Source organism: Notolepis coatsorum (genome assembly GCF_963971535.1).
Source record: "Notolepis coatsorum genome assembly, chromosome: 8".
In the NCBI taxonomy this organism is placed as follows: Eukaryota; Metazoa; Chordata; class Actinopteri; order Aulopiformes; family Paralepididae; genus Notolepis; species Notolepis coatsorum.
The window spans coordinates 114859611-114882080 of NC_140172.1; the positions used below are offsets into that span (position 1 = coordinate 114859611).

Sequence of the window (22470 nt, forward strand, 5' to 3'; positions counted from 1 at the left end):
AATCTGTTAATAAAATTGTCAATCAATCAATCAATCAATATACGTCATACGTTGTAGTCCATGTAGGTTAGGTGGTAAGAGTCAGACACACTTAGTGATCAGACATTCCTAGTTGTTCTCAAGTTCTGCCACTGTTAGTTCTCCGGCTGCTGGCAGCAGTCCCTGCCCAAGGTATAGGAGCCTGATGGCTGCTGGTACGAAGGACTGGCAGAGGCGGTTAGTGGTGTGTTTGGGGGGTATGAGTCTGTGCTCCTCATCTTGGCTAGCTCCTCATAGCGTTCAGCTTCCTTTTCATCCTCCTCTCTGCCACCGCCTTTAGTTTGACCAGCTCGACTCCCATTTCTTAGTTCATGTCACCCTGCCCCCCTCCAGCCAGGCAAATAGACCTGCGCTCCCCCTCTCTGGGCAATGGTAAAGTGTGGCTATTTGACGTGACCCTCGCATTATATGCTATCAACATGTCAAAAAGACCAAAGCAGTCCGGTGCTCAGGGAGGGAAAAGAAGGAAAGAACAGCAACAGTGTAACAGTGTGTAATGTTAACCCCTTAAGCCCGAGCGGTCTGGTACCGGTATGAGATTAATTTCACGCCATAAATGGATCAATACTAGTAGTATTAATTAATGTTGTGTTTCTTTTTCAAATGTAACCAAGAGTAAAGACCCTAACCCTATCAAAACAGCAGTCAAATTGTATATTTATGTGTATGTTTACCAATGATTTTAAGTGTTATTAGCGAAATATGAGTTTATAGAATTCTCTGTGCATTACATCGGAAACCGGCGGATATAGACGCGAGGAAATTAAGCCGTCATTCATGTGTGTAGTCCTATGAAAGAGGAGACATAGGTATTTCGATGGCCTTTCAAATTTCATAAGACTACACTACCCAGCTCACACCAGCTAGTGAAGTAAAGCTTCTGACTTCTGAAAACGTTATTTCCATGATAATATTCCACTGGTCGAACAAACCTGAACGTTATTGCCATAAAATAGAACGTATATAGTTTCTTTACCTTTCTGTGAACGTCTAGAAAAGAAACGCGTTGCAATCTGGTAAAAATGGCGGAGATATTGACATTGTGCAAAAGTAACTGTATTTACAGTAGATTTCATTCACAGTCTTTGCTGCCCTGTCAGGGGTGCCTGGTGGTACTAAATCAATATTTAACTCTGCCATTGGAAAGAGGAGATTTGGCCCAATCCATAGATATATGACTTGGCCATAATAAGGTAATTTATAGGCCTGATATTCTATATTCTATATTCATATTTCAAATTGCATGTGTCCGGATGGCAACATTCAGTACTGTATCTACAAAAAACCCTGTAAATCATCTGTCCTTTATTCATTTGCTTAGATTTTTTGTACACTTGATCTCAATAAGTTGCTGATTGAGCTCAGTGGCAATTATCCACTTCTGGTCAATGTTACCATGGTGTTATTCACCGTCAAAGATGAAAATATAATAATAATTGATATTCTCCTTTGGTTCATTACAATTGTCTCAAGCATATAGTAACAGACACAATATTTCTGACACTGGGAATACATTCACTAAGTTAATTGTAATTATATTTTACCTTATTTTATTTATGGCAGTAGGCTACTGGTTTCTTTAATATATATATTAAAATAATATATGGTAAATATCTATAATAATAATAATGTCACTTGTTCACTGTTTTGATGTTAACTGTTTGATTTTGTGGGTTATTTTCAATAAAAGAAAAATGTGAAAACAAAAGTGTGAGTGCATGTTATTGGTAGTGAATAAACTGTGATGCAAGGGGGCGCCAGATAAAATCCTGCCTAGGGCAGCCAATTGGTCAGAGCTGGCCCTGTAGGCTCTGTGGAGATGATGGTCCTCCACCCTGTGTTTTCCTGGGTCGAGGGGAGTCATGCACCAGGCCAGGGGCTTGAGGGTGTTTTTTCTTTTACAATTAAATTATACTATTTATTGACAGCCCTAGTCAGTAGGTATACGCTTTACTCACAGGAATGAGAACAAGGACAAGAGCAATGCACATACAACAAAGCCAACCCAACTCACGTGACACACTCTCGCGATACATAAACACAACCATATGGGCGGTAAATCACTGACAACACGGAATGGTTAATTTTGTCAAAAAGGACACCTTTTTTGATGTCATAAGGTACAAAGTCTGGAGCTATTCCAAAGACAATGAATGGGAGACAGATTTTGTGGACCTATACACGAGTTTTACTCTCAATCTCTCAAAGTGAAGTAGGCCTACTTTTATTTTTTATACTTGAGTACATTAATATCAAGTAATTTAGACTACAGTAGGTCCCCAAAATGAATGGAAACTGATGAGGAGCCTGACACCTGGGAGGAATGGTGGTGTTGACAGCAGACAGGAGGGACAGCAGTGGTCGCTAGCTTAGATTACTTTAGATAAGAGGGCAAACTGTTGACTTGTTTTATTAAGTGAAATATCCCTTTAAAGAACAATAACGTGGGCCCCAAGTCATTCCTGTCTCAATAGAGAATGTATGCAATGTCACTAACTCACTCAGTCATTGATCATTCATCACTCTGCCACCCTGTCCCCAGTGGCGGCTCATAGGCATTGCACTTTGTGCTAAGACCAGTTAACCATTGATTGATTGAAAACTTTATTAACAGATTGCAGAATGGGTGCAATACAGTACAGCTCAATACTAACAACTGCTAAGAGGATGAAGACCAGAAAAAGACTTTCGTCTTGTTTACCTAAGGGTCCTCCATTTTCATCAAGACATTTATGACATACAATACGGTACTGTGTAAGAAAAAGAGATAATAAAAAAATACATCCGAAGGGACAGAAACTGTACATTGGAGGGGGTTGGGTGGGTGGAGGGCATTTACCGGGGCCAGTTTTTTGCAGCCACCCGTAGGTGCTCTTTGAGAGCGGTTTTGAAGGAGGGTAGGGATTCATATTCCTTTATGGCTGTGGGTACGGCGTTCCACATTATTGTGGCATAATTGCGAAATGTGTTTAATAATAATAATAATAATAATAATAATAATAATAATAATAATAATAATAATAATAATAATAAACTTGATTTGTATAGCACCTTTCATACAGAAACTGCAGCGCAAGGTGCTTCACAACAGAAAAAGACAGGCATAAAATGAGCACATAAAGTGCAGACATATAAAATCACAGTTTTTCACATTAGGATCTAACATCCCAACAGGCCACCTTGTTTATGGTTTGATTCAGTTTTAAATAGACAATAATAAGTCCCTTGTTTGAGCCGAATCTGACCATTACACTGTCCTTGTATCTGAAAATGAATCTTAAACACCAAATAAACCCATGAAAGTAGCCTAATCACTGTTGCCTTACTGTCTATCTGTATGTCATGTATGTCATATATGTTATGATGAATTGAAAATGGGGGACCCTAATGTAAACAAGACGAAAGTCTTTCTCTGGTCTGCATCCCCTTAACAATTGTATTGAGCTGTACTGTACTGTACCCATTCTGCAATCTGTTAATACAGTTTTCAATCAATCAATCAATCAATCAATCAATCAATCAATCAATCAATCAATCAATCAATCAATCAATGAAACGTTGCGACTTTAATTTTTAATTTTTTTGCTTACACGTTTTCCGTTTTGTTTAGTAGGCTATTTTGCAGTCTTAATGAGCTCTATTTTATGGTAGTCCTATGTTACATCAAATCAAGTGAAAAAGGTTAATTCAAATAACTGATTCGTTTTCAGATGACGATTCCATATCAATGTATGTTAAATAATAAACACACACATGGATAGGAAGTATTATAAACAAACATTTAAAAGTATTATAATGAATCCCCCCGCCCCGCAAGAGCAGTGGTACACTCCCCCTAGCGGAAGTGCCCGCAGCAGCTCCCATCATCATGACAACATTCGATTGTCTCGCAGAATGAAAGTTGTCCGCACCTGAAAGCATCGGAGGAGCGCACGCTTCTTACCACAGACAGCTAAGACAGTCTCATATTTTTTTTTATACTGGAGATATGAGGCGGAAAGAAAAGAGGCTACTGCAGTTCGCGGGGCTGCTCATAGCGGCTCTTCTTTTCCTTCCAAACGTGGGTCTTTGGTCTTTGTACAGGGATCGAGTATTTGAGAACTCGCCCGAAATCCTGGATGGACCGGGTGGCATCATCATCCCCCAAATACAGGTAAGACTAGTCTCATGTATTGTGCGCTCGGTTGGTTCCGCGCAGCCAGGTTATTACATTAACTTGCTGTTATTGTTTTTTCTTCATGTTCTGCTACTTCGACAAACATGATGTTAATAATTGCAAGCTTCCAGTGTGGGCGAGTTTGCTCGCTACTAGTGTGGATCGCTTGCTATTGGAAACACTGGCGCACTGCCGCGGTCCTGATCGTTCTGTAATGGCATCTTATTATCGGCAGTGTCGGCTACATTCCTCGCAGTCGTGTTACTCCTTCTTCGCAGAGAGAGAGGGGCAGTTTGTTGGACAGAATGTCCTCCAAGGTCAGCAGATAACGCTCCAGATATACATGGGAAGCCACGTAGCAACAACACTGGAACTAGGCGTCATGGTAAAACTTGTTGTAATAACAGTGACTTCAGGAAGTTGTCAAATGTGCAACGGGCAATACGACTTGTGTGTTCACAGGTTGTTGCGAACCAGCTCAAATGGTTATAAACATTATAAAGATGATGTTTTTTTTAAGCAAGTTGATTTAGCAAGAGAGAGACGGAGATAGACATATAGACGGGGGGACAGTTGAGTTTACATTTCCACTGTAGTCGACGCTGTTAAAAGTTTTAAAATAATTGTAACTTTTTATGCATGTTTAAATGGTGACACGGCGCACTCTTAACAAATGTCACTATGAATTGAAAATGGGGGACCCCGATGTAAACAAGACAAACGTCTTTCTCTGGTCTGCAACCCTTAACAATTGTGTGTATTGAGCTGTACTGTATTGTACCCATTCTGCAATATGTTAAATAAAGTTTTCATTCATGTAGAACCGGTATTATTAAAGGCACGACACTTTGCAATATTATGATTATGAGCCTGTGTAACTGTAATATCAACACTCCCTACAATAACAACCTCTTCGACAGGAACATTACGTTTTACACAATTATATCATGCAGTAATGTTAAGTAAGATATTGGAAGATAATAAAGGAAAAAGGGGCCAAATCACTTGCTCCTATAGGACATTCTTTTGACAATTTTACAGCCGAAAATACAAAAAAGATCCAGGCGGAATTATATAATGGTATAGTGTAAACGGGTTTAAGCGGTGTCCCTTTGTGTATACGATGACAACCCTGAATAGACTAATCTCCCCCGTTGCGACAGGTGAGAAATGGATAATCCACACATTTCCAGTAAAACTATTGTACGCTCCTTGAAACACAGGTGGCTCAATTCCCCCCTGCCAACTCTGATGGCTCAGGTTAAGTGAAGGTTAGAGGGGATGAGAGCAACATATTGAATTCAAAAGCAGCTGCTGCAACCGATGGACCAAATTACCGACTGATTGACTGATGGAATTGCTTCGGTTACTATGCATTTCTTTGCAGATCGTAACATACAGTGTATAGCCATGTACTTGTATTGGTATAGAGGCAATAGCCCTCAATTACAATTCACGTTAATTTCAACGAGGGGTTTTGCTGATATTGTTCTTATAGAACAATGTAGGATAGACCTAGTTAGAGCACTAGAACATGTCAGTGTACAGTATGTGACTCATATGCAAACAGTTAAAAAAAACTATAGTTGCAATTAACAACAAAATAAGATGTAAGAACTAGAGTGGGTTGAGCTGGGTTATATTTGGTTATATTCTAACTGTAATAAATAAATGGGCCTATTTTGATCAAGTAATCTTAGAGTGGAAACAATTACAATTAATGAAATCATTAAAGGGGCACCTCACCAAAAACAATAATGATTTATTTTGCACATAATCTCACACACATCCAAAAACGCGAAACAGTTTTGCACACATTTATTTGACAGTTATTGAGAGTAAATTTGTTTGAATATGGCCACTAGTGATGTCATTGGGGACATTGAATCCTTGTTGTTTCAATTACAGCTCAATTGAAATGATAAGGTAGCAGTCCCTATAAGACAAGGTATTGCTATTTTTCCATCTATATCATTTCATGGTGCTGCAATTAACACAACACAAGGATTCAATGTCCCCGATGACATCACTGGGGGCCATATTCAAACTCATTTACTCTCAATAACTGTCAAACTAAATTAATGTGTGCAAAACTCTTTAGCGTTTTTGGATGTGTGTGAGATTATGTGCAAATCAGCATTGTTTCTTGGTGGAGTGCCCCTTTTAACAATGCCAGTAGTGGCACAATAGTGTTTCAACCGTGGTCGCCATATTGCAACAATGGGTTGATTCTTTTGGGACATAACTTGAATGGTATGCTAAGTCAAGTCCTTAGCCTTCTTCATATTGATGGACAGTATCTGTACGGGATTAGGGATGTGCAAGGATATAATTTTAAATTACCTGGATATTCTTAACTCATTGGGTGCCAAAAACGAGTATACTCGTGTTTTGTCGCCAACGCTTGAGTGCCAAAAACAAATGTTCTCCTTTTTGGATCCTTTGATCTTTTCCCTTTGATCCCCATTCTAAACACTCACTCTGAGCTGCCTGTGTCTCCCTGGCACAGCTGCCTACGTTGGAATTGCAATGACGATCGAATCCCGCCAGGTGGCAGTATCACCTACCCTTTGAACTGGGGATAGCAGTTGTCTTCCAGTACTGAGCCACTTATCAGGACATAGCAATCGGTCGGAGATTTTGTGCCTCAGACCTATTCTTTCCTGTATGATAGCCATGCCCAATATACACAAGTAATTGCGATCGCCATGGGACGACTGCGTGAAGTAGGCAAAACTGATAAAAAAAATAAAAAGACTCCGCTTTGTTGAGCTTTTCAAACAAGTCCTTTGCAGGCCAAAGTCAGATGAATCACCTCACCAGCATGGCGATGATCAAAGGACATACAATACTGCGCAAGAATAACGCTATGAAGCAGAAAGAGACAGTTTTGTGGGCTGTTTTGGACAAATTAATATAATGGTATGCACACTTTTATTACCATTCTCTGAATAGTGTTGATGATCAATACGGATATAAGCACAATACGCGCTGCACAGGGTGTTTGTTTTGGAAGCGCTGTGTCATAATTTTCACTATCTCCCTCTCCACCTGGAGTCTGTACTGTACTCTGTGGATATGAGTTTCAGTCAGTGTTACAGGGGTTGCTACTAATAAATTACAGTCGTCATGCAGGCACACTGTATTTTTGTAGTTAGCTAACATTATCCATTAGCAAGCATTGTAAACTCACTGATGATCGCTGTGTGTAGCCTTGTACGGATGTCGACTGGTAACGTTCGATATAGGCCTATGTGTATTGCCGTGTTGAGAGCAGTGGTGCGTTATTGAAATCATCTGGGGTGACACGCACCACGTGCACGCGCGCTCCCTGCGCGTGCGCGCGCTCCCGCGAATGCGCATTTAATGTCCCCTCGCTTGGGCACAGACTAAAGACAGTGCCTAATTGCCTCTACGAATGGAATGTAACACGTCTTCACAACAAGGTTAGGTGTGAATGTGTCTGAGAACGTATTTAACACACCTGACGACCGGAGCTATTGATATGCAAATAGCGAGTGAGGTCCCACACCGTGGTACCCCGTGCCATGAACAACGCATGCCTGGTTGAGAGAGAATGTGAAATAGGCAGATTGTGCAGCACACAGCAGACCACAGGGAACCACGTTAAGTAAAAGAGAAAAACAAGGTTTTCATCCAATTAATGATAGCGGATAGCTGGCTAACAAAATAACCGCTATGCACATCCCTATACGGGATGAGTAGTGGTCCATTTAAAAAAGTAAATGGCAAAATGATTAATTCCACGACCGGCTGCATGCTTATGAACTGGTGGAGCTTTGTCACTTAGCAGAGCCGCTGAGGTCCTGCAGTGGCAGAGCCTTGTCCAAACACTTTATGCAAATAATGCAGCGCAACAGAGCTGCATGCATCCTTGGCAGGTTACATGGCTATTGGTAGTCTGTAGGGCTGACCAATAGCCCTCCAGTATTTAAGACAGCCCTAATTAAATCACCTATTTATTAATTATTATCACAGATAACATACTTCGATTCAGCGTTTCCGTTAGCCGGTAATTACCGGTATTTGGCCGGCAAAATCTGTTGAAGTCCGACATATTAAATTTTAATCTCTCCGGTCATAGTGTCCGGTGAAAATAGTTCCCTCTGGGCACAGTTTGATTATTTGAATTGTATTTGGATGGGCTGGAGTTGGGTGGCCTATGCGATGAACGAAACAATCATTGCGTTTGTTGTCGTTGCTTCGCTCAGCGAGAGCTTGCTGTTGGATTTGCGGAAGGCATGCAGCTGCAGACCCACAGAACCCACCAGCTTTGCTGGCACAGTGCGGTCCCCAGACCTGGAAAGCTGCTCTGCGGGTCTGCAGCTGGATGCTTCTTGCAAACTAACTGCGGCCGGCTCGCGCTGATAACAGCTTTCATTGTTGAACAACCGGCTGCTTGGTGGAGCAACGATGAAACGAATGTAATGAATCGTTCGTCGCATGGGCTATTTAATTTTGGCCTGTTTTGGTACGGTTCGGGTGGTCAAGTTGTGCTTGGAGGGAGTTGTTTTCACCGGACATTATGACCAGCACCAAGTCGTTGGGAGGTGGAGATATACATAACGCAAACCCACGATAATGTTGCCGTCAGCCGTCTCTCTCTGCAAAATGTCTCAGTTCTTCGCTTGATATAATTAATACAAATGTCCAATATAACGGAATTCGTTAGCTCAAAAAAATGTGATTATAACAGACTGCTGTTTAGTGTCGGACCGACTGCCCACATACGCGGTCTATTTTATTTCAAGTCAGCAGCAGCACGGAGTATCAAGGGACTTATTTTATTTGGAATATATTAATGACTGTATACGCAAAAGTAGCCTATAGTTTTAAGTAATAATATTATAAATCTACATGCCTTGAGGATGACATTCTTTATTCAATTGTTTTAAAGCTCAATAAACTATGACCGGAATTAATCTCATTTGTCCGGTAGATTGAAATCTTGCAGGTCACGGAGACCGGCAACAATTTTTTCTAACGGAAACCCTGCTTCGATTAGAGTCACCTGTTGTTTGCCTACCAAAATGTCTGTGATGACGATGATGTAATGGAATGTTGTAGATCAGTGGTTCCCAAACTTTTTACAATCCCGTACCCTTTCAGACATTCAACCTCCCGTTGAGTACCCCCTCTACCAGGGACAGCGTGCTCTCACCTTTTTTTTGCCATGTTTGTAAGCCTGCTACACTGCTATATATGTTATTTGCACATCAGCTCACACAATTTGTGATTGACTAACCAGATCAATGAGAAGGGTGTGCTTGACATGATGCGCATATCTCCACAACTCTGCTGGGTTTATTTTTGGCAGTGAGAGTGGGCTATTCAATACCTTGGACTGTTTGGAAATGTAAAGGCCGTTTCACACGGGGAGCAGTAATTAGGGATGGGATGGGTACCGAATCCGGTATTTTTAAGGGTACAGACTGAATCACGTCGGTACTACTGGGTACTGATTCGCATGAGATCCACCAGTGCCATATTTCGGTACTGTAAAATCCTTTTTATAATTTTTTTTTAAAGTCCCATGATGACATCAACGTTTAGTTTACGCGAAACAAACCCTATGAAGTGTGCCGCGCACGTTTACGTCAACGTTCACGCGGACAATACACGCTTACCTAGGATTTTACTTGTTTCAACAACAAAGCAGCAGGGGCAATGGCAAGCCGAAAATGGTAAAGTGTGGTTACACTTTACAAAGCTAGATGCAGACAATGCTCGCTGCAATATTATAACAAATTGTTCTAAATAACTAATACTGATAATAAATAATCTGAAGTTTGGAATTTCTTTTGTACAAATGAGGTAGGTAAATTACATTTTTAGAGACCAAAGTACAGGAAAGAGGTACCGTTGGGTACCGGTATCGATTCACAGGTACCGGTATCGGTTCAAATGTGTACGCTACCCAACCCTAGCGGTAAATACAATTTTAATGAGAGGCCAGCGAATATTTTGGAGGCGAGGACAATCTGAGGTGCGGAGTGGCAAGCGGGTGGCCGGGACGCGGCCCCCGTGAAATTGTCGCACGCATGCCCTTTTCATGCACATGCCTGCCCGTGACAAAAGCTGGATTGTGGTCAGCTTTCCCCGGCTCTGCGTATATCGCTAGGGATGGGCACCGAATCCGGTACTTTTAAGGGTACCGACCGAATCACGTCGGTACTACCGAGTACCGATTCACGTGAGATCCGCCGGTGCCCCATTTTAATATTTTTTTAGTCCGATGACGTCCACGTTTAGTTTACAGCGAAACGAAACCTATGAAGTGTGCTGCATGTTCACGCCAACGTTCACACGCATAATACAAGCTTACCTAGGATTTGACTTGATTCAACAAAGCAGTCGGGGCAAGCCGAAAACGGTTGCAAGTGTTGTTACACTTTACAAAGCTAGATGCAGACAACGTCGCTGCAATATTATATATTATATATTAACAAATTGTTCTAAATAAATAATAATGATAATACATAATTTGAAGTTTGGATTATTTTTTATTTTTTTACAACTGAGGTAGGTAGGTAGATTAAATTTTTAGAGACTAAAGTACTGAAAAAAGGTACCATTGGGTACCGATATCGGTTCAAATGTGAAAGGTACCCAACCCTATATATCGCCCTGCGTTTTGTCGTGGAACGATTGTGTTTTTGTGTAGGCTATTCACATGAGATATGATCAGAGCGAGAACGCATGCAGATTATCGCTCCCTGTGTGAAATGGCCTTAAATCTGATTTTTATCTGATTTCTTTGGCGTACCCCCGATGTCATTGCGCATACCCCAGTTTGGGAATAGCTGTTGTAGATTATGAGCCGTGTGATGCTTTAGGGTTTTGTTGTAGTACAGCATTATGCTACCTTTTCCAAATGCTCTCATTCATCTACCAGTTTTTGTCATCCAAGGCCTAAAATGTGCATGGCTAATTAACATGGTTGGTACATGGTTGTAACATAGGAATAGCCATTGCATTGGTAAGTGTAGTTTGCATGTTGTGCTTGGTGTACCTCCCATGGCATTTACACTGACATTTGTTTTATAAGGTGTGGACCCGCTTTCTTTCCTTGGTCAAATTGTGGGTCAGGGCCAGGACAACCTAACCCTCCTTTTTACTGAGTTGTCATCTTCACACAGAATAGAACGGCAGGTGAGACACCCCCCCTTTTTATTTAGATGTGAAGCACCTCTATGACTGGCAATGTCACTAACTCACTCATTCATGCAGCCATTCAGTCACTCATGCTTAGCCACAGGGCCGCCTCAGGGGGTGTGCGAGCAGTGCGGTCGCACAGGGCCTCGCGGGAAGGGGGGCCTCGCACAATTTTTTTTTTTTTATTTATTTATTATTATTATTATTTTTTATTTTTTTTTGCGAGGCCCCCCTTCCCACGAGGCCCTTTTTCATCACAGACCTAAAATCTAGTTTAGCTTATATGCTTATATATTTCACATTGGACACGATTGTAGAATGTGTCTGACTTGTTCCTGGCTCTGCAGACTGCAGATACACTATTGGAGCTCTGGGGCTCTGCAGCAGACATACTATTGGTTTCAACGAAGGGAGGGGTTACATGTGTACAGTCGGCCGGCGTGCGTCAGCTGCGTCTGACTTTCGCGCGTGCAGCATTGGAGGTTATGCCAGCCAAGACGAAGAGGATGGTCGTTCGGCAGATGGACTGAAGATGAAAGTTGTTGCATGTTAGAAAGTTCAGTCAAGCTAGGCATGTCGGCTTAGCTAAAGGCAGGGACAGCTAGTTAGCTTTAGCTACGTTATAAAATCGAGTGCTAACGTGTGGTTCAGTCGGGATAGCCATGTCGGCTAGTAGCTTAGCTAAAGGCTAACTAGCGTTAGCTAACCTAGAGAGAGCGCGTGCAGCATTGTTATGCCAAGATGAAGAGGACGGTCGTTCGGCAGATGAACTTCGTCAACTCCACGCGGTTGTCTCCATCCTCTTGGACGTTTGGTGAGTTTTTAATGCACTCTATTCTATTCCCGCCGTGGAGATATCTCTCTCTCTCGGGCCGGCTAGCTATCATGGCTACGTTATGTTGGCTAACGTTATGTGGAGCCAGCTACGTTAGCTACGTAGCTAACCTTATGTTGAGCTAGCGGGCCGGCTAGCTATCGTAGCTAACCTTATGTTGAGCTAGCGGGCTGGCTAGCTATCGTAGCTAATGTTATGTTGAGCTAGCGGGCCGGCTAACTATTGTAGCCAACGTTATGTTGAGCTAGCGGGCCGGCTAGCTGTCGTAGACGTTATGTTGAGCCAAGCGGGCCGGCTAGCTAATGTTATAATGAGCCAAGCGGGCCGGCTAGCTAACGTAGCTAACGTTATATTAAGCCAAGCGGGCCGGCTAGCTGTCGTAGCTAATGTTATATTGAGCCAAAGCGGGCCGGCTAGCTAACGTAGCTAACGTTATATTGAGCCAAATCGGGCCGGCTAGCTAACGTAGCTAACGTTATATTGAGCCAAAGCGGGCCGGCTAGCTAACGTAGCTAACGTTATATTGAGCCAAATGGGCTGGCTAGCTGTCATAGCTAATGTTATATTGAGCCAAAGCGGGCCGGCTAGCTAACGTAGCTAACGTTATATTGAGCCAAATCGGGCCGGCTAGCTAACGTAGCTAACGTTATATTGAGCCAAAGCGGGCCGGCTAGCTAACGTAGCTAACGTTATATTGAGCCAAATGGGCTGGCTAGCTGTCGTAGCTAACGGTGTGTACCTGGTGTCAGTACCTGGCTACTCTATTTGCAGTTAGCCTCCTTAGCTGATGTCGGCCGTTGGCTCCTTGCTACTTTGTTTTCTCTTTGGATTTAAGTGTTGATCTTTGTCCCTTTGGATCTATGTATATTCATGTTGCCTTTGAAGTTATCTTTTCCTTCTGTTTTGTTCTTCCATTAAAAGTTGAATATCCTTTAGGGCAGGGGTCGCCAATTAGGTTTTGCAGCGGGCCAGATTTTCCCCAAGCCGTTGCTTCGCGGGCCAGGATCAAAAACAATGGCTAATTTAATATACTGATATTGAAAAAAGACAAACGTTTTTCTCTGGTCTGCATCCCCCCAACAACCGTGTGCACTGCGCCGCACTGCACTGCACCCACTCTGCAATCCGCCAAACAAAGTTCTCACTCATCCATTCATTCATGAACAGCTCTCAGCTGTTGCAGATCACCGCGGCGCCGGTGTTCTGCGCGCAGGAGTGCTGGCAGCAGAATTCGAGGAAGAGTAGAATTTTGCAGAACACCGGCGGGTGATGAACAGATCAGAATGCATGAAAACACGACTCACCATACCTTCTTGTTTGTTGTTAAGTCCTCCAAAATCCCTGCTAATGTTTGAAACATGTCATATCCACTCGCCGCCCTCCAATTCCAGATTGGCGTTGAATGCAGCTACTTTATCTGCCAACTTGCCTCGTTGTTGTTGTTGTCGCCACATTATGCAGAGAGGACGTCGGCTCGGCACGCAAGAATCACCGACCTGTTACGATAAACCCGTATTTTAAGTATGGCTCCTGTTTATTAAAAAAAGCGTTATATTTCCCCGTTGCAAAGAATCTATCCAAAGATGTTTGTTTTGTTTTCTTCAACTCGCTCGCGAGTCGCATCTCGAACGCGGAAGTGAAAGTGCGTTAGGGAAATAGACACAGGGCCCGGTGGGACTATTCCATTGGTTCTCCCAGTCCACCTGACCATTTCTAGCATTTCAATTGGCTATAGTGACAGACATGCTTTTGATGACTGCCGGTAGATAGATACAGCTTCACAATAAAAGACACCTTGGCGTCCCGAGTGAATATTTCCCGTGCGTCAAATAAATATCATATTCTCAAAATAATCTGACGGGCCAGAAATTATTGCTGGCGGGCCAATGTTGGCCCGCGGGCCGCCTATTGCCGATCCCTGCTTTAGGGGCTCATCTTAGCTGTCTTGCTTATCTCTCTCTCTCTCTGTCTGGACCACAGACCCATCTCTCTCTCTCTCTCTGTCTGGACCACAGACTCATCTCTCTCTCTCTGGATCATCACAGACTCTCTCTCTCTCTCTCCCTCTCTCTGAGCATTGCATTGCTTATAGTTGTCAATTGTGTCGGTCAGTTCATTGCAATTTTTCCTTCAGTCACATTTAGTTTTATCCTGCACCTGGCCTAAAACAGGTTGGATGTGCACACAGCTGCTCTACTGTGTTTGTAGCAGAGCAACCATACCTGAAGCCTTGTAAACAAAGACATCAACACTAGAGTGTGTACTTCTATCTACACAGTACAGCCAAAGCATTCCCATTGCTAGGCAAAAACTCCACCTGTTTTCTACACTGCTTCTTCCTGGATTTTCTGCATTACTGCCACTTGTACATGTGTGTTGTGGAGAAATTTGTACAGTGTTACAAAGCGATAACACTGTATATTGACTGTAGAACGGGAGCTCTCTCTCGCTCTCCCTCTCTCTCTTGCTATATGTTGACTGTATCATGCCCAGCCTCGGGCAGCACTATTATTTAAGAATATGTTGACTGTATGAGACATTTTATTTATTTATTTTTTACCTTTTAGGGGGGGGGGCCTCGCGTTCATCTCGCACGGGGCCTCGCATTTCTCCTGCCCTGCTTAGCCACTCTGGCCCCTAGTTGAGTGGCTATTCTGAGCCGTGTTTATACTGTAGCTACTAGGGCAATCGAAGCTTCGGGGCCGAGCTTCGATTTTAATTCGAAGCTTCGAATTACATTTTTTTTTCTTTTTATATAATATATATATATATATTTTTTTTATCTTATGTTGTGGGACTTGTACAGCACTTTGGTAAACTTTGTTGTTTTTAAATGTGCTCTATAAATAAAGTGGATTGGATTAATGAATTAAGTAGCCCCTTTCGTGACTGTGACACAGCCAACACGGCTGTGTGATTTAATTCAAGGTGGATCGCTGTTGTCGTTTGAACAACTTCAGATTTCATGGGAACTACCAATCCCCCAAATCAAGAATGTTTAAGATGAATGAAGTAAGATTTTGATTATTTGAAATATGGCCTATGTAGACTAAACTATGCACAGAATTATGTCAGTCTACAAGGTCCGGCAATGTAGACCTTGTAGACTCCACTACAGACCAATTATCAGTGAATGTTCATGCATTTTTAAGAAGGGCTACTTCCACAAAAAAACAAAGAACTCACCAAAACATCTCAGTAGCACCTTATCTAAATGTTCTATTTCATATATGGAGATTCATATTTATTTATGTATTGCATGCATTTCTACATTTTATTTCCTATTTTGTTTATTCATCCCAGTATCTTTCTTTCTTATGTGTGGAATTCTACAAGGCATTTACATTCACATTTACATTTAGTCATTTAGCTGACGCTTTTATCCAAAGCGGCTTATAAGTTCTGTACGACAGGTCATCAGGAAGGATACAACTCTATCAGCTGAGTAACAATATTCATCAAAGTGTTGCGTGTTACAGTGTAGGTTAGTTTATTAGGACAAGTGCATGACAGTAAGGTTAGTTAGGGTTAGATTTTTTTTATTTTATTTCAGATCATGGTTGAAGAAGTGCGTCTTTAGTTGACGGCGAAAGATTGGACGGGATTCGGCTGTCCTAACTGGGGTGGGTAGTTCATTCCACCATTGTGGGGCAAGGACTGAGAATAGGCGTGTAGGTGGTGTATATGTGTTTGAGGATGATATCCTTCAAACAGGCAATAGTGATGATATAATTTGGGCAGTGCTGAGCTGGGTTACTTTCCTCCAGTGTATTTGTCCCCCGGCCCCACCCAATGGCCCCATGCGCACACACACACACACACTGAAGTAAAAAAAAAAAAAAAAAAAAAAGTAATTTCTTTTTGAAAAAAATTATTCATATATATATTTTTTTTAAATTCGATTTTTTTTTAAATGTTCGAAGCTTGTGCCATCGAACGAAGCTTCGAAGCTTCGAAGTATTTAAGACAGCCCTAGTAGCTACATTAGCTAAGTATTTAAGTTACTGATATTCTGAGCCGTGTTTTGTTATTGGCTATTTGGTGATTTGGAGGAGAGAAAGAGAGAGAGAGAGAACTCCGCTTCTCGCTCACCTAGCCCATGTGTAAATATTTTGTTGTTACATAGTGTTATGTTGTAAGTTAACTTATCTTCGTGGTGCGAAGATGTTTCCTTCTTCGTATTGTTATTATTATGACGCAGCCCTGTGTTTGTACTTATTTCACTACTTTCAAGGCCATGTTTATTTTTAGACACAAAGCACCTCTGTGACTGACAATGTCATTCACTCACTCACTCGCCACCGGCCGCTCACAGCGCCGTGGCACATTGTTAACAGTCCCATCTATGAACGAACGCTCCGCACCCATGACACCGCATGTCCTTGTTTTAGATTAAAGTGCTCTGTGTCACCCCGAAAAGACCATCAATCTGACCATTTAGGTCGAACATCAGCCGATTTTGATTGATGGCCTACTGACCCTATAGCTTTTTGCCACTGCCCACTAAAAACATGTGTGATTTCATTCATAATCACAGCTTAATTCCCACATGGTTGGAATATTTAGAATAGTGTTGGTGAAGTATGGTGATAAACCAATATTTATCTACGAAGATTTGAGCAGAGAGGCCATCATCCGACGTCAACCATACAAAGTTGTGATGCAAAAGCTGTACATAGCCGGCCACAAGCCAAGGCTAGCATATCCGGCGCTGTTATCATTCTTGGACAATAACGGCCGCAGGTCAGGTCCATTTACACCCTTTGATGCTGAGGATTTCCTGATTCAAAATGCAGCAAATAACCCAAAGCATGACGGAAATGCCGGAATCAGTTAAGCCTCTCTCTAAATATATACCAGTGTTGGAATGACTTTATTGTGTTCATCAATGAGGTCATTCCACCAGTGTTGGAATAACATTGTTGTGTTCATCAAAGTAGCAAACGATATGCAAGTCGTCTATAACAATGTGTACTGTGTATAATACGATTCATAATACATTATAATTTCAGTCTCTGGTCTCTGAGGGGACAAATAAATATCAATGCAAAAAGATCTATCTGGAATATTCTGGGTTTATCGCTCAAATGCCCTGGGTCCCTTAGATCATTCTGGAATGTAAAATAGTCTAGGCACTAGTATATTCTACAACCTTCTAGAATATAAGGCACCATGACAACGAAGCATACAACTCTAACAATAACATTCGGTGTGCATACACATAGCATATAATAAATTAAATGAAGTGCAATCAGCCCTTAATAATACTTTAAAATTATCCACACATAAACGTATGAGCACAGCAAGGTTATTCTAACAATTTAAGTAATCACTCCATTAAAGGCACATTGAAGCGCTAAAAGGCGCTGCTTTTCTATCTTATCTAATCAGTTAAATCGGTTCTAGTGGCCTCTCCACGTTGATAATTATTTATCTCTTATTCCTTATCTATATCTTTCCATTGATTTTTATTTTATTAAATTTTTTCTTCTCATCACCCTATATTTTTTAAATATAATTTAACTTACATTGTTCTTTTCCAATGTTCTTCACATTAAGGTGTCAATATTACTATATATTTTTTAAATATATTGTAACTTACATTATTCTTTTCCAATGTTCTTCACATTAAGGTGTCAATACTGATCTACAATCTTTTCCTTTTTTTTTTTTCCCCACACGTTGGTGGAGGGTTCAAAGGAATATGTCGATAAAGGTTTATTCTCTTTTTATTTTATTTTTTATTTTTATCTTTAGGTTATTTATCACAATACTTCATTACAGTAAGGGAAGGTGCAAGACCAAAAGCGACATTCTATTGCAATAGAATGGAAATGTTAGATCCTATGGCAATGAGCATAGGAAAATTAGGATTACAATGCTCAGGTTGGGCAATCCGGTGGACCATGGGAGAAAGTCAATCGCGGAGGATGTGTTCTTGGAACACAGGCATGTTCGACTTTCTGGGAGAGGGGAAAATAGGGGATTTTTATTTGTATATATATATGTTTTTAAGCTCAGCTCTCAACGGGACCTCATTAATTGGATGTGCATCTATTGTAGCTTCATACTCCAGAAACATTACCAAAAACTACACGAAAACATGCATAGACTATGGCTAGTTTGAATATAATGGTATGGAACACCGGTGGGATAAACAAACAACACAAGCGCAAAAGCGTGCTTACACTGATGAAAAAAGAACATGTGGACGTGGCACTATTAAGCGAAACGCACATTTTAGAGGGAGACATAAATACGTTAGCGGATAACATATACCATAATATTGGTCACTCTTCTTTTGCTACGAGAACTAGAGGGGTAGCCATAGTCGTCAGACGCAAATTAAATATCGAATTGAAAGGGGTATGGTCGGATGCTGAGGGGCGCATAACTATAGCTAGGATTATACACAATAACAGGAAAATTGCATTGGCAGCGGTATATGCCCCGAATTTGTACGAAGTGGGTTTCTTCACTTCACTAACAGGAGAAATGTTAAACCATCCCGAGTACTCATACATAATAGGTGCGGATTTTAATGCCATTTGGAACCCAAGGATGGACAAAACTTACCTTTCCTTCTCCAGCGAACAAAAGAATTCATCTAAAGCATTAAAAGATTGGTCGAAATCAACAGGAGTAACTGATTTATGGCGTTCACTTAACCCCATGACCCGCAAGTACTCCTGTCGTTCGGCGAGACACAACACACTATCCAGAATTGATTACGTCTTTGCATCCCCGAGAATATTTGATAAATACGAAGTGGAAATGACACCCAATGCGCTATCAGATCACTGCTACTTAATCCTGAAAGCAACATTTGGTACATTATCTACCCGGGCCCCAAGATGGCGTTTTAATTCGATGCTGCTTAACAACAAGGAATTCATTACACAAATTAAAGAAGCTCTCACAGTATTCCTACAAGATAATGCTAACTCGGTGCAAGATCCCAGAATATTATGGATGTCGGTAAAGAGTATGATCAAGGATTTCTCGGATAGATTTACCTCCATATTGCGCAAAAATCAAAACACAAAACTGTCTGAAATGGAAACGCTTTACTCAACGCTTTTTAATTCTTTAAAATACAACAACTCTACTAGACTAGATAACCAAGTTAACATTCTAAAGACCGAGATCAAAGCAATGTACAGACAAAAATCGGAATTGCAAATACGCAGCACTAGACAACAGCAGTACTTCCAAGGTTCTAAACCTAGTCACCTATTAGCCATGCGACTAAGAATTAATGCAAAATTTGCAGATATAACTGCCATTAGGAAACAACAAGCTCTAGTAACAGAACCCAAAATAATAAACGATACATTCAAAGAATTCTACTCCGATTTATATAACTCAGAAACGACCTTTGATCAAGACAAATTAGACACATATCTTAATCAAATTACTCTCCCTAAACTTACGGATGAAGACGCTAAACAGTTAGAAGTACCGATCACATTAGAAGAACTCAAGAAGGCCATATCCGGAATGAAAAACGGCAAAGCTCCGGGAATTGACGGTATCCCATCAGAAATGTACATTTCTTGCTGGGACATATTTGGACCCTTATTACTAAATATGATCTTATACTCAGTCAAAGAGGGAAGCTTCATTGAACACCAAAATACCGCACTCATTTCAGTTCTTCACAAAAAAGACAAAGACCCCACTGAATGCGGTAGTTACCGTCCTTTAAGCCTCCTCGGAACCGATGTCAAACTGTACTCTAAGATATTAGCCATCAGATTGCAAAAGCATATGACGTCTTTAGTTCATACGGACCAAACAGGCTTCATAAAAGGTCGCCTGATCAATGATAACATAAGGCGAATACTGCACGTACTAGATACAGACAAAGAGGACATCACACCTAAGGCGATACTATCCCTGGATGCTATGAAAGCATTTGACAGGTTGGAATGGTCGTTTCTATGGGCAGTATTGGAAAGGATGGGGTTAGGAAAAGGTTTCATTGATATGATTAAAGTACTATACAAGGACCCATCGGCCATGATTACAACAGGCACAATCATCTCCAAAATCTTTCCGGTATCACGCTCTGCCAGACAGGGTTGCCCTCTTAGTCCCGGACTATTCAATTTATCATTATAGCCTTTAGCACAATATATAAGACAATCCCAATCCATAGAACCAATCGTAATCAAGGGCACACAACAAAAAATTAGTTTATATGCGGACGGCGTAATATTGTTCATGCAAAACCCCAACACCACATTGCCTCATCTGCTCAAGTTGATTGAGAACTTTGGTGATTTATCGGGATTTAAGATAAATTGGCCGAAGTCGGCTTTCCTTCCACTTAACACCCCTGCAAAAAAAGATATAACCCTCCCAGGTGCGATACCGATGGTAAAACATTTCAGATGCTTGGGAGTGGAAATATTCCCCACCATAAGACAAACGGTGAAGCACAATTACACAAAAATACAGAACAAAATCAAGGACGACCTGGACAGGTGGGCAAAACTTAAAAACTCAGTACAGGCAAGGGTATCAATAGTTAAGATGGATGTATTACCAAGAATCAATTTCTTCAGCTCAATGCTTCCGTTACCTCCTCCAGAGGGCTACTGGAAAAGATTACAAACCTCCACATACAAATTTATTTGGAATAACAAACCACCTCGCATAAAAAGATCCACCGCACAGAGAAGTAAAGCAGACGGTGGCATGGCAGTCCCAGATTTTTTACAATATTTTAATGCCTTCACATTAAGACCATTGAAGAAGATATGGTTTGACCCCGAGGCTTTGGTATCTTGGAGAAAATTAGAAGAAAACATAGTAGCCCCACAGAGATTGAAAGACATAGCATACACTAAACTTTCAATCAAGCATTGTGAGCGAGAATTTGGCCCAATAATAACCCATGCAATCAGGACATGGCGGGAAACACAAAGGAAATTTCCTAACAATCAAGTATGGCATAATCACACTCCCATATTCAATAACAATGCTCTCTTAATGGGAAAACGACCTATAAGATTCCCTGTATGGGAAGAAAGAGGCATACACTCATTAGGGGATATTTTTAATAACAAGGGCCTCTGTAGTTATGTCGAAATATGCATAAAGTTTAACCTCACCGAGTCCACATGGCTTTTTTACATACAGTTACGACTTTGTATGAGATCTCACGGTGTTCCATTACACATACCAATTGAACACCACAGATACCACACATTTTTCTATGACAGAGATACATTGGGAGGTTTTGTATCAGGTTTTTATTATCAATTACTAACGTCCTCGTACGAAACCCTTCAACTAGACAATGTCTGGAGGAGGGATATACCAGACCTGGAAAATGACTTTGATTGGCAAGGAGCCTGGGCAAATGTCCGACTTACATCAAGGAACCCGGATCATCAACAAATCAATCTGAACTATATTCACAGGACATACTTGACTCCTATAAGGCTGTGCAAAATGGGGCTTATACAAGACTCCAAATGCTCCCAATGTACAAATGGGGATGAAGGAACATTTATGCACATGTATTGGGACTGCCCACCAGTTAAGGCATTCTGGGAAGATGTGTCCCAACAATTATCAATACTCGTATTTTGGAATATACCTGTACACCCCGCGGTATTGCTATTGAATGATGTTTTTGAGTTTGCAGTGAACCCACAACTAAAAAGATTGGTTTTATCGGGTATCACAGTAGCTAAAAAACTGATTGCATCACGTTGGTTTCAACCGGAAAAAATGTGCCGGAAAGTGTGGTTTCTTACATATCTTGATGTGATATATCAAGAAATATCAACAGCAAGAATTCTAGGGCTCAATGAATCCAAAATGTTAATGTGGTTAGAAGTGGTGGAGAGAATAAAAGCTAGCCTATAATGGTGATGTCTGGTTAGGAGTGAGGGATAATGGAGGTACTATCCAAGAGGGGGTCCGGGAGGGGGGGATTTGAGCTGGAGCATATGTGTGTAGGGTTTTAGAAAATAGGTATTCGGGGTATATTATATACTAACATTTATATAATTGTAACTTCGCTGGATATACACGGTATACGGTTAAAATGTTATTATTGACTATTTTTGTTTTATCCTGTTTCTGTACTTGCATATATTTTAACCACCTTTACTGAAAGTTTCATTATACATTGTGTGTTGAGTACTGACTTTTAATAAGTTTTGTTTTGCAATAATAAAAAAAATTAAAAAAAAAAAAAGAATAGTGTTGGTGAATACTCTATTATTACATAGATATATATATAGAT

At 41.1% G+C, this 22470-nt stretch overlaps 1 protein-coding gene across 1 annotated transcript in view; it reads left to right on the forward strand.

Moving 5' to 3' along the window:
• Positions 1–3997: 3997 nt before the first annotated feature.
• The window catches only part of galnt10 (UDP-N-acetyl-alpha-D-galactosamine:polypeptide N-acetylgalactosaminyltransferase 10 (GalNAc-T10)), a 254013-nt gene continuing 235540 nt past the window's right edge, over positions 3998–22470 (forward strand). The window contains exon 1 of the mRNA XM_084320169.1: positions 3998–4192. Within this exon, the coding sequence (XP_084176295.1) occupies positions 4028–4192 (165 nt within the window). The 5' untranslated portion in view covers positions 3998–4027. The remainder of the gene's footprint in view (positions 4193–22470) is intronic.